At 36.8% G+C, this 13,098-nt stretch overlaps 1 protein-coding gene and 1 long non-coding RNA gene across 3 annotated transcripts in view; one reads left to right on the top strand and one right to left on the bottom strand.

Moving 5' to 3' along the window:
• The window catches only part of LOC140898837 (uncharacterized), a 78,482-nt gene that overhangs the window by 41,546 nt on the left and 23,838 nt on the right, over positions 1–13,098 (top strand). The gene's annotated exons all lie outside the window — the stretch shown is intronic.
• MAPK1 (mitogen-activated protein kinase 1) overlaps positions 1–13,098 on the bottom strand; it is a 48,484-nt gene that overhangs the window by 19,817 nt on the left and 15,569 nt on the right. For both annotated transcript variants that reach the window (XM_073313322.1, XM_073313321.1), the window contains exon 2: positions 1,351–1,533. In XM_073313322.1, the coding sequence (XP_073169423.1) occupies positions 1,351–1,533 (183 nt within the window). The remainder of the gene's footprint in view (positions 1–1,350; positions 1,534–13,098) is intronic.

The following is a 13,098-nucleotide window of genomic DNA, read 5'->3' as shown; positions in this document are numbered from 1 at the left end:
TGTCAAAGAAATAAAGCTTAGAAGATACCAATTTCTGACCTAGGCTTCTCATGTCCAGAAACCAAATTCCCTCTTGTATTGTATATTTGTCATGCTGGATCAATCAATCAAACACCACATCTTTTACACCTAGTACTGCATTTTCAAGGCAGATTCTTCCATCCCAACCTGAATTGCATCTCACCTGCTCCCAGTTCATCCCCCCTTAAGGTACCTCTTAGAGAGAAATATCTGGATTTGTAGATCAGAACCACATAATCCCAGTGCAAAAAACTGGCCTTTGTGTTACAACAAACACAAGGTCAAGGTAAATCAAATAGCAATAATTAGTTTTCTTTCCCTAAATCAACATATCCCTTTGAATTCTCAGACCCAGATGGAACACTACCTGCACTCAAAGTACTGTCATTCTATACTGCTTAGAGGAGAACTGAAGACACTTTATACTGATGTATAAGTCTTCCAACTTTGGCTTCACCTCATACTAAACACATTATTAAGCCAAATTTTCCAAGGGGAGGCAAACTGGGTATAAACAACAAAATCCAGTTGCACATATCAAGTACATTTAACTGCCTGTGAACAGATGCAGAATTTTTCATATACAGCAAGTACAGCTGAATTTTTGCAGACTTATCCTTTCAGCTCACCTTTGAAACAGTCTAGATCATTTAAGGCAGGGGACTCAGGGGACTTTCCCCACCACAAAGTATACAGCTACTCTGCCATTTCTGTTCCAGAGGTACTAGGCTTTATTTTAGGATCAATAAGGGTTGAACCATTCAATCTAGTTTTAAGATAAAGTGGCTAGATAAAATAAAGACAGATGGCAATGCCAGAATCTCTTGATCTAGGATTTAAAGGAAAACCATCGGAACACTATTTTTGGACCTGTTCATGTAAAAGCTGGTGTTCCCCTTAGGAATGAAACCAGAGACTATTTGAAGACTTCTTACTGTGTAGTATCAAATATAAAATGCAATGCTGGATATTTTGACATTTTCTGAAATACTCTAAACTGGCCAGAGGCACACTAACACTACAGACTGGAATAAATAAGTCAACTTGAAGAAGATATTTAACTATTTTTATATTGGTTGTAGGATGAGATATATATATTGGTAATAACGTCATTACAGATTGCAAACAGAACTCAAGTTTTACTAATGTGACAAAGCTTTCCTTTCAGTTTACCAGAGCACAGCAGGTAAATTCTTATCACAATTTAATAGCATGATGAAGGATGAATGAAAAATAAAGTGTAACTGCCTCAACATGTAAAGCAGAGAACCAGAACTATCAAAGAGAAAAAAGTGCAATCCATCATTATCTTACACCTTTAAAGGATACACATCTTTCATTTGCTCAATAGTTGGAGCTCTGATAATGTCATTAATTCCAATAATATTCTCATGTCTGAAGCGCAGGAGGATTTTGATCTCTCTCAGAGTTCTCTGGCAATACGTCTGGTGCTCAAAAGGGCTGATTTTCTTTATAGCTACTCGAACTTTGTTGATGTTATCATAGGCAGAACTGGAAGAGAAATTCACAACATTAAATTGCACAGAATATTAAATCCACTTAGTCCACAAAGTAAGAATAAGAATTCTGCAGAATCTAGGGACTGCACATCCCTTTTACATTCATGAAGTGTATGATGGTCAATATGACATGCATTTTAATTTTTCAACAAATACTTGGTTGTATTGCAGCAACTGTTAGATAAATCTGGGTTCTCTCACCAGAATATCTGATATCAGAGGGGTAGCCGTGTTAGTTTGGATCTGTAAAAGTGGCAAAGAGTCCTTGCTGCTTTTACAGAGTATCTGAATTATTCCCATGTATTTAAAATTATAATCAACACCAGGAAGTATCTTTCTTTCTTATCAGCCTGTAAGAAAAGTAGGGTTAGGGTTATTTTATTTTGTGAGCATAAAGACCTTACTGAAAGAAAGGTCTGTCAAAGAGTTGAGGTTTGCATTTAGTTCTGAACACGGAAAGGCCTATGGCAATTCTCTCTTGAAGCAGTTACGAGTTTTACAACATAGGTCCAACTTCTATAAAAAAATATCTCCCACACTCACAAGCCTCTTTCACTGATCAAAATTTTCACTGTTCCAGTGAAATGCAGCTGTCATGGAAGGTCTTGATTGTAGGAGAGAGATGTTTTCACACGCAGAAAGATACAATCCCAAACAAGGCTCTGAGTAAGAGGAAAAAGTTCTTGGACTTCATTCAATAGAGAGCCAGAGCATGAATCAGAGAACCCCCGTAATGTGTTCAGTGACTTATGTTTCTAAACAGGTAAAGTGATGTAAATACACCAGCCTGAGCTTTTGAGAGCATGTAGCTTCATTTGGAGATGTATCTATATAGAGTGTCTGTATTCCTTTTTAAAGTGCCTAATGTCTACAAATTATGCTTTATGTATTGAGATGGCAAACAAGAAGTCTCAGTGAAACTTCCATTATTTTCTAAAACCCAGTTTTATATTACGTTGCAAAAAGATATACGTTTACGAACATCAGGATGCTTTCTATGCTCCTATTATAAAAAATGACAAAAAACAGAAGTGTCTTATTACAGTTATTTTTGTGTGAAGAAAATGTGTAATCAAGGGGGACAGTTAACTCATAATTTGGTCAAAAATTAATTTTGTAAAAACCTCTGAAATCCCTAAGACAAACAGAAATGGTTACACAGTAGGGTTTTTTGTTTTGTTTTTAATTCCAATTAAAACAATGAGGGGTTAAACAAGTTGTGTTACATCAGAGAGAGCTGCTAAAATTTAGACCACCCAATCAATAGGCACAACAAATTTTTCATAAACAAACAATCAGAAAGTTCCTTGTGGTTCTCATCAGTAGGCCCACTCTGCTGAGAGGCCTGAATATCTTTTGATCAGGTAGAGTAGAGCTACATAGAGGAGATGCTCAGGAAAAAGGACCTCAAAAGGAATTCCTGAAAATGGCTGGCTATTTGAACCACTCTCCTACCCCAAGAGAGATTACTTGGAAAGGAGGGCGGGGGGGACGAGACGACACATTTCAGACACTACAGTACTATTGCATATAAAACACTACATGAAATGAACATTATGTTTGCAAAAATCAAGCACTTACAAGATATTCAGTTTAGGTTACCATTACCAGTACAACCTTAATTCAGCCCTCTTGTGTGAATACATCAGACTGAACCAAAAATTTTGAAGACTGAATGAGCCTATTTAGGAATGAACAGAAGAAATCTTAGGCTGGTTCATTTCATCACTGTACACAGACCACCTACTTCCCCCTCTGTATTTGTTCTCTCTCAATAAAGAGCCTACGCTTATTTCACAGCTCATGGATGGCAGATATGTGACAGAGAAAGAGGAAGCAAGTTGTTTTACGAATATTTCATGACCAGTATTAGGCAATTGATGTTGCTTAAATATATAACAACACTTTCTATTTATGAAACACACGTTTCACTCTCAAGCTTTAAAAAACAGTACTGATGTTTTTGCTTTTTCAAATGAATACAAAGTCAGTTATTTGTGGGATAACGATATTTATTCTCCCAGAAAGCAGAAATTCCTTCTTTCCTTTCACAGAATCACTAATTTTTATCAATTCAAAATATCAAATTTTGATATGTTGTAGTTCAATAATTTCATTTACATTTCTTGAAAATTTTCCTAGCAAGTTGGGCAAGAAGTTTAGATTAGATTTAAAAAAAAAAAAAAAAAGTAAAAATACAGTTCTGCCTTTCAGACAGTACTACCTTGTACTGTATGAAGGCAGGGTGGAAAAAGCAGGGTATATGTGGTATAGATGTAATCAGTTTCCTCTTTAGTGTACATCTTGCATATAGTCATTTTTCTCCCTTCAGATCAAAGGATCTCATCACACTAATGTAATTACTAAGTATTCATTTCTGTTATTGCCACAAAGCCTGTGTAAGCTCACAAAAGCACAAATGTAGTGGAAGCTAGTGATAAAGGAAACTGACTTGTGAGCAGTTACATTGTCTCAAACTTTGTTTCATCCCTGTGCAATTCAGTGTAGCAGGATTTTTTTATTTTTATTTTTTTCTTACATTGGCAACCTGAGTGATAACGCTACTCTAGTTGTACGAGTGGGTGCACATTTGCCTCTGCAGCATATTGGTAGTAATGTGAATAATGTAGCTACACAGAGAATCTGTTGAATGCCAAGTTAATACTACGTCTCTCACACAGAAATGTGTCCCCTTTGAGTGATTATTGCAAAACAAAGAGTAACAGAACTTACACAGGAACATACCAGAGCCTCTTTACTAGACATGTATTCTAAGACAATGAAGGACTTTAATATTAAAATTGTTGAAATAGGTACATGGATTTTCCAGTCCCTTAATGTTTTCACCAACAGCTTATTTGTCAGCATATACAATAGAAGACAGAGTCCCTACTTTAAGGAGCTTGCAACTTAAGTTATTAACTTAATACTAGTAAACAAAGCTCTATCTTGGGGCATTGGATTGAACACCTGGCCACTTTCACCTCTAAACTGATTCAAACACAGCTTGGGTTGGCTCAAGTAAAAATGGATACCTACTGCGAAATAAGATGGTGGTCTCCGTCCATTGCACAGTGGACTAGCATAAACATTACAAAATTACCATAGTTGGAATTCTTGTTGGGAGTCTCAGAAAATAGGCCAAGGACTGAAACATCTCCTCAGTTCTTAAGATGGTCTCTACCCCTTACCACAACTACCTCATTCCTCTCTCAGATCATTACTTAGGCACAAATTGGTGAAGAAGCTTATGCTGATGATGCCCATGCTGTCTATTTTAGTGGATAAGGATCATCATCTTCAGAAATGACAGTCTACAAGTATTAATTAAATTGACAAAAAAATTCCATACAGCAGCTCACTTCTTCAGTGAGAAACCACCATCATCATCAACTGTTTACATTTTCTCCAGACTAGATTTACTGTGACTGCCTTTTGAAGAAGAGAACTTGTAGACCACCACTAGCTTTCATCACAGGAAAAACTAGGATGCCTACCTGCAAAATGGGGGCAATATTTAGCATACCAATTCTCACAAGGGTTCTGTGAACAATAATAAGTGTTCAAAGTTTTTTGGGGATTCTCAGGTGAAAACTGCTAGTCTATACCCTTGAGTTCTTAAGATAGTTTATCATTGTTAGTAAACTGGAATAGAGTTCATCTTCATTACATGTAGTGCAAACCTTCTTCCTGTAATGGTTTGTATGTGTTATTCATAGTTTCAATGAACCTAGTTATTAATTCTTTAAACACATTCAAAGATGACAGATAAACAAACCTTTTTTTCCTGTTAATGTTCAGCTTTACAAGTTGATGCAAGCATATGGCTGTGAGTGCTCTTTAACTGTATCATGATAATTTTAAATACAGATATTTTGCAACTACTGAACAATGTTCCTAATTTTATACACAATGTTATTCCAATTTCCAGCTCTGGTTGGATTTGAATACCTTTATATATTTAACACTACATTCCTTAATATTAGAATCTTTTTTAAAAGGTGAGTATTAAGTATTTTGCAAATATCTAATCTATATTGATCTCAGTTGAAGAAGCAAGTTTCAGTTAGACAAGTAATATTTATAACCCAAGTAGTTTTATAATGCCATTTTTTAAAACAGACTTTTCACCTTTTACAACCTTTAACTTTTTTTTTTTTTTAAAAGCCTAGCCTTAGGGCACCCCTCTGACAATGTACTGCGCAAAAGCATACACAGCTCCACATGCGGGGCTGACAGAACGCATCCTCACTACTAAGCTGGGCCTCTGACATGTACCCCATTCCTCATTAACTCCTGCTCAAGTAGGATGGGCCTACTACTAAAACTTAGCTCCTTCCACCACCAGCAGTGGCAGCATGTTCACCCACCATTTCTACTCCTCACGTGTTTCTTATGGAGCAGAACTGGAACAAGTGAGAGCACGTTGCAGCTGCCACTGGGAAGGAAGCCAATTCCTGGCAGTGGTCTCACCCATACAGAAGGTTGTTTCCTCCCACAACCAGAGATAAACTGCCTAGTCTGTCAGCACCCTCAGTCCTCCTTCCCCAGCTTCTTCACCTCACCTTGCCTTTCAGCCCAGCTTGGATCCTTAGGGAAGACGGTGTGGGAAGAATATTCACCCCACACAGAGAGTTTTGCAGCCCGGATAGTTAAGAAGTTATATACACACAATCTACAAAGCTACAGGTGACACACACTGTTCTAAACTCCCAATCAGCCTGTCATTTATTTAAATAATTATACAGAAAACTAAACAAACAGCTGATTGGGAGTTTAGAGCAAGATCTGTTTTATCTGTAGCCTAGTGCTACCTTGGCAACAAGACTCCAAGGGCATGTCCAGTGATAAGAAACCCACTGAAATATAGAATGACACTGCTAATAACTATGATAGGAAAACTGAAAATAATTCCAGCGGGTCAAGCCATTCTTGGGAAAAATGGAAACTGATCTTTTACAAATACATTTATCCTTTTGATTCAGTCTTCATTTAACTCAATCCTAGGTATCTCTGCAACACTGACATTTAGGCCAACTTTCACTGTAAAAAGATTAAACTTAAGACTCTGCTTGTAAGAAAAAAAATAATACTGTATTCTACCCATGGTACCACACAGAGTTGTTTCATGGATTTGCTACAAAAGTTACTCAAAATTTTTAATTTAGATTTGTCAGCCTTTTACACTTATTCAAAATATTTTATTTATTATAAAAGGAGCTAGTTTTTATTATTTGTCTGTATACATATTTCCTCCTCAGAGAGTAATGAATGGAAGATGACAAAAGTGTCATGGAAAAAAATATTTCACACTTCTGAAAGAGTATTTGCAAACTTTCTATATAAAATTGAATAAAGTTTCATTATATCACTGAATGTGCTTTTTTGTCCACATCCCTAAATGTCTAATGTTAATTAATGTTAATTTCCCACCTGTTCATATCAACTTTGAAGATAAAACTTCAGTGTGAAGGATTATATTACTTAAACCATTTTTATAAGCATTGCTTTATAGAATCAGTGTCTGCTTTAGAAGAAAGGAATGTCTGAAAATGTTTGGATTTAAGATAAACTTGTCTCATTTAAATGGACTTCAGTTTGTAGACATCAGCCACACAGTGTTCACTTAAGTTTGCATTTTAAAAACTTTAATAGGTTATTTTTAGAGATAGCTAGTAAGCTGTCCTTTAAGCTCCTTTGTGAAATTTGAAATTAAATACTGTAGTTTTGCATTCAGAAAGAAATTGACTAATGCTAAACTATACAGTTAACATTAATCTACCCTGTTTAGATTTAAAAAGTAAAAGGAATTGTTGTGAGAGAGAAAGTGTTTTCATAATAAATTCTTTTTTTATCCATTGCTTATATAAAGCTGTTGGGAAAGGACAGGGAAGAGACGAACAGATAGCAGCAGAGAAAAGTTGGTAAATTCATATTTAGAGAAGCAAGTTTAAAGTTCACCTTTAGATATTTACATTTGTTTCCAGATTAATGCAAAAACTTTCAATACTATTTCATAAATATATCTGGAGCATAAATTTTCAAAGGTGTCAAGCACTCACAGTTCATTAGCTTCAAGAAGAGCAACAGGCGCTCAGCACCTGTGAAACAGGATTAATTGTGTAACTATAGAGCAAAAATAAAACTGACTAAAGATAAAAACATTAGCAGTCTAGTATTAACTAGAAACTTTTAATATAGTATATTTAGTATTAGCACCAGTCACTTCTCCAGAGCAACAGAGCACCACCAAAGCTGATGTTTTTATTGCAAATATGAAAGTATAAAAACAAAAATATTCTAGAACTGGAGCATTGGTTATTTGATACAGTTCTGCTTCTTCCTCTTTGAAACTGATATCTAGGCATACCACGTGGAAATACTAATAGGCTAATCAATAACTCTGAAAACGGAGCCATTGAAGAGTACTAGCTTCTAAAAAATCTCAGGCTTGAGGCTCCAGTTAGTCCAATTACATATACATATTACATAACCACAGGAACACACATCTCACATAATTTTACATTTCTTCCAGAGGATACAAAATCAAAAAAATTATAATTCAGCATATCTGAATCATCTATTGATGTGTGTAATTATTGCAGCTCCCCCTTCCACCATCCTCCACACAGGTTACTGAAAGCCAATAGTATATAAACCGGATTTTTTAATTCCAGTGAAAAACGTATACTGAATATTTACTAGCACTTGCTGGAGAAGTAAACACTAGAAGCATGAGAGCACTTAAAATTCAGACTACGTTTAAGCCCCATACTTTTTTTTAACAGAAGTGATTATATTTTTTGAATTTCTAAAATGAAAGTTTTCAGAGTAGCAGCCGTGTTAGTCTGTATTCACAAAAAGAAAAGGAGGACTTGTGGCACCTTAGAGACTAACAAATTTATTTGAGCATAAGCTTTCGTGAGCTACAGCTCACTTCATCGGATGCATTCCAAAATGAAAGTGTGTTTAAGGAGAAAAAAAGTTCGCTTTTAATCATACAATCATGAAGTATGTAAGATTTTCTGCCCTGCAGCAGTAAAGTTTTCAATACTGAGCCAGCACAAACATGAATGCACATTCCATAGGCCCTCCTGAGCATATCTATTAATTCAAACATTTGTCTTTGTGCAATTTTGCATTACTACAAATACAAATTACCATGCACTACTTGAAGTATTTACATTTTAATAAGATAAGGGCCAAAGATTTATTTTAACTCTTATCCTACACGGAGCCCAACCGGGGCCAAGGTTTCTCACTACACTGGTAGCTCTACCCCACAGAAGATTGCTAGTCTTTGGGTATTCAGCAATCTACCCATCTTCTGCTATCTCAGGGTGAAACAGGAACTTTGGCTGCAATGATGGCAGCAAAGGAAAGCTGTAGCACACAGAGCTTCAAAGTAACTGCAAAGCAGATCTGGTCCCTTCTGTGGTAGTCTAATCTGGCCCCGCTTGTCCCATACAACTTTCAACCTCAAAAGTCAGGAACATGCCCAAAAGAAAAGCCCTCCTCCCCAGACAGGCAGCCTACCCTACAAAGAAGTACCAGAAGCTGAGGAAAGTGATCAAGAACAGAGTATCCTCTGATTTGGGGAGGGAGGGGAGAAACAAGTATTCACACTTTGCTCCTGGTTTAACCCTGACTCAGTTACCCTCCTGAATTCTGACCTGGAGTTTAAGAGAGAGTGACCAGGCCCTTCTCACCCCTCTTCCAAGCTCCAAAACTACTGTGATTTTAGGCAGGTAGTGGGGCTTACTACTCCCCCAGCAGGGTTTGTCAGGCATCCCCCATAACTGCACAAGGTGTCACAGTCAGACTGAGTTGGAAGAGACCTGCCTCTTGAAGCATTAGGGTAGTTGGTCTCAACTGTCAAATTCTGGGCATGCCTCTCTGCTTTCCCCAGAGAGCTCAGATCTGAAAGTTAGGGCAGTCTTTTGCCTTAAGGCATCCAATGGTTCTACAAAATTAAGAGGAAGAAGGAATATACGACTCAGTAGAAGATTCCTCCCCTTCCTCCGGAGTAGTCAGGGTCTTTGCCAAAAAGACAACTTAGGCACCTTTGCGGAAAAGATTTCTTCTACGCTGGATTTGTCTGGACAAAACAGTACTAGCTGACAATGGGTAGGTAGGTGACAAGCCATAACTAATGTTTACTGTGCTAAGATATGGTTGTTTTACCGTTACCTTGCCCCTCACCTGTCCTCCTCTCCATTTCTTTCATCCACTTATAGCATCCAGTTGTCACCTATTGTAAGATACTTGCCAGTGGTGATTGTGAAGCTTTCCCTGCAAATGTGGAGCATAGGAGTTACCATGCTGGATCAGACCAGTGGCCCATGTATTCCAGTACCTTACCTCCAACAGTGACCAGTATCAGCTGCTTCAGAGGAAGAAACTCTGCAGCAGGCAGTAATGTGATAATCTGCCCCGAGGGAGAGTTATTGCCAATAATTAGAGATTGGGTTACTCCCCAAAGTTTGAGGACTTATATCCCTTCCAAATCTCTCTTTTTAATATTTACTCTTACAACAGCAATAGCTAGTTATCTATAAAAATGTCTAATCCTTTAAAAAAAATTCCCGCTAAACTCTTGCCTCAATGATTTCTTGAAGCAAGGAATTCCAGTCTGACTGTGCATTATGTGCAACAGTATTTCCTTTTATGAGTTTTGAATTTACCACTTTCTAATTTCATTGATGTCCACCTGTTCCTATACTGGGAGAAAGAATAAATAGAAGTTCCCAGATAAATCTTCTCTATATCATTCATTATTTTGTATCCTTTTATCATGTCCCCTCTTATTTGTCTCCTCAAGAACAGTACCAATATTTTACTCTCTTCACATGAGTTTTCCCAATACCCCTAATTCTTCTTGTTGTTCATCTCTAAACCCCCTTAATTTCTGATCCACCGTTTTTGAGACGGGATGACCAGAATTGCACACAGTATTCCAGGTGATTTTATTCTTCGTCCCATTCCTTATACACTCTACCATTTTGTTCATTTTATTGATTACTGATCCATTTTGTTCATTTTATTTGATTACTGATGCATTAGTCCAGGTGTATTATTCTTCATCCCATTCCTTATATACATTCTACCATTTTGTTCATTTTATTGATTCCTGTTTCCCCCCCCCCCCCCCCCGAGTTGATGCACATAATTCAGAACCCACTAAGGTAAGCAGTTCAAATAGTTTCCCCACAATGGGCATTACTCTGAATTTCTCAACTTTGAATTTCATCTGCCGTTATGTTGACCATTCACCTATGTTGACCATTCTGTTAGACCCTTCTGAAGTTCCACAGTATTCTCCCAGTCTGGACGAACCTAAATAATCTGCGAATTTTGCCACCTCACTGGTCTTCCCTTTTTCCAGATCATTAAACACCAGTTCTAGTGTAGAAACTTCTGACACCCTTCTGATGACATTTTCTCATGATAGAATTGACCAATTATCTTTACTCTGTTTTCCATCTTTTAGACAGTTTCTGATTCATTATTGTATATTGTCTTTCAGACCATGTCTACTTAGTTGCTTTACCCTCTTGTGAGGGATTTTATTAAAACCCTTTTGAAAGTCCATATAAATTGGGTCAGTAAGTTGTCTTTTATACACTATTTTATTGTCCTGTTCAAAAAAGTCTAAGAATTCTAGATTCAGTAGGCAGGGTTTTCCTTTACAGAAGCTGTGCTTGTCAGGCTCCATCAGAGCTGGCTCTTCTAGCTGTTAGAATTCTATTTATGATTATTATTTTAACCAATTTATCAACTACAGAAAAAAGCTTACTGGTCTAATTCCTCAGATTGCCCCTAGCACTTTTTAAAAATAGAAGTGCAATACTGGCTACCATCTGAGATAGCAGCTCATTTGAATGAGAAATCATTTTTACTAGTAGCTCAAGCATTTACTTCTTAAATTCCTTCTTAACATTGGGTGTCTGGGACCAGGTGACTCGTTGCTTTCAGTTCATTTGTTCCAGAAACTCCTTGACATCTCAATCTCTGAATGTGCCTTATCACTGCTACCAGAAAAGAGTTACATCATCTCACCATTCTGTTATGAAGACTGATACAAAGAAATCAGTTAGCTTCTCTAGAACGTTTGTCTCTTTCTTAGTTGATCTCCTTTCTCCAGGAGACATATCAAATTCTCATGCAAACTTCCAGCACCATACATAAATAATTTATTTGTTTCTATACCTTTAGCTATTTGCTATTAAAATTCCTTCTTACTTTTTGTCTGCTGTAGCTTATACTCCTTTTAACTGATTTCATTAGGTTTTCCATTTTCTGAAGGATACCTAGCTTTAACCTCCTGAACCTTTCTATTTAGCCATACTGATTTACTTATTGCCTTTTTTGTTTAGAGGTTTATATGCCTTCTGACACTATTACTGCTTCCTTAGAGTAGTACCTATGCCAAACTTAAGTGTTTCAACTTCTTTACATTTGATTTTAGGGCCTTTTGCCTAGTTTCCTCTTTTTAAAGACCCCGTTATGAAGTTAAACATAACAATACTATATTTCATCCCTCAATGAAAGCCGATCAGTTTCTGCAGAAATTAAGCTTCCATTAAAAAAAAAAAGAAATTAAGTTTCTCACCATTACAGTTGTAAAGAACACCTTCCAAATGTGAAATGCAGTGCTGACTTCCTCAGCCTGCGTAAAGATTGCTCCAGTGCCTCTGCTGCTTTTCTTAGATCGGCCAAGTAGCAGAAAAGTGATATCAAGTCACTGGTCAGTTTCATAACTATGATTCCATACCCATGGAAAAGCTGCAAGCAGAATCAAGGGCAGGCACTGGAGTTACTTGGAGGATGCCCACACACAAAAAGGGTTAGAGTAGTAGAGCTCTTCACCTCTTGCACAATCCCCATCATCTTTTCTATCTACCTTCAGCTAACAGGCACAGTTCTTCAGCTGATACGTCTACTAAATTTTCAAGCCCAACTGTAACATCTCCTTGGGGTAGCACACACATTTTGGAGTGTCCAAAAGAAAAAGGGGACAAGATTAATTTGTATATTCTATTTTATTTAGGTCTCATAACTGAATTGTGCTATTTAAAATCCAAGAAAGTCTTACTATAGCAATTTTTAAAACTTAATTCTATAATTACACAATCTTTTTACATTTATGTGTAAAAATATTCACAGCAATTCCATACAAAATGACATTACAGCACAAGTATATGTGTTCTGTGAATAATGAAAAAATTCCATTCAGTAATTTAATTTACGAGAGTACTTGGGCTTTCCCCTCACCCCATTATCATTATCTCAGAGTAAGAGGCTAGACATCACTGAATGCAGCCTAAGAATGAGTCTGCCATATCTACACTGACAGGAAAGAAAACTGTGTATTACTGAATTAGCTGTGAAATAACTGCCACTAATCTTCCACCTGCAAAAATCAAGAATGCCTACAGTATTTAAAATGTATCTCTCAGCATTCGTCTTTGACAGAAAACTTATTTCCTTTTACTATATATTTCACTGTTTCAAAGCAGTCAGATATGCAGAGACATTCAAAATACAATATTTAAGA

The sequence above is a fragment of the Lepidochelys kempii genome, chromosome 15 (genome assembly GCF_965140265.1).
Source record: "Lepidochelys kempii isolate rLepKem1 chromosome 15, rLepKem1.hap2, whole genome shotgun sequence".
NCBI lineage: Eukaryota > Metazoa > Chordata > Testudines > Cheloniidae > Lepidochelys > Lepidochelys kempii.
Note: the sequence above shows the minus strand (reverse complement) of the source record. Positions and strands in the feature narration are given on the sequence as shown.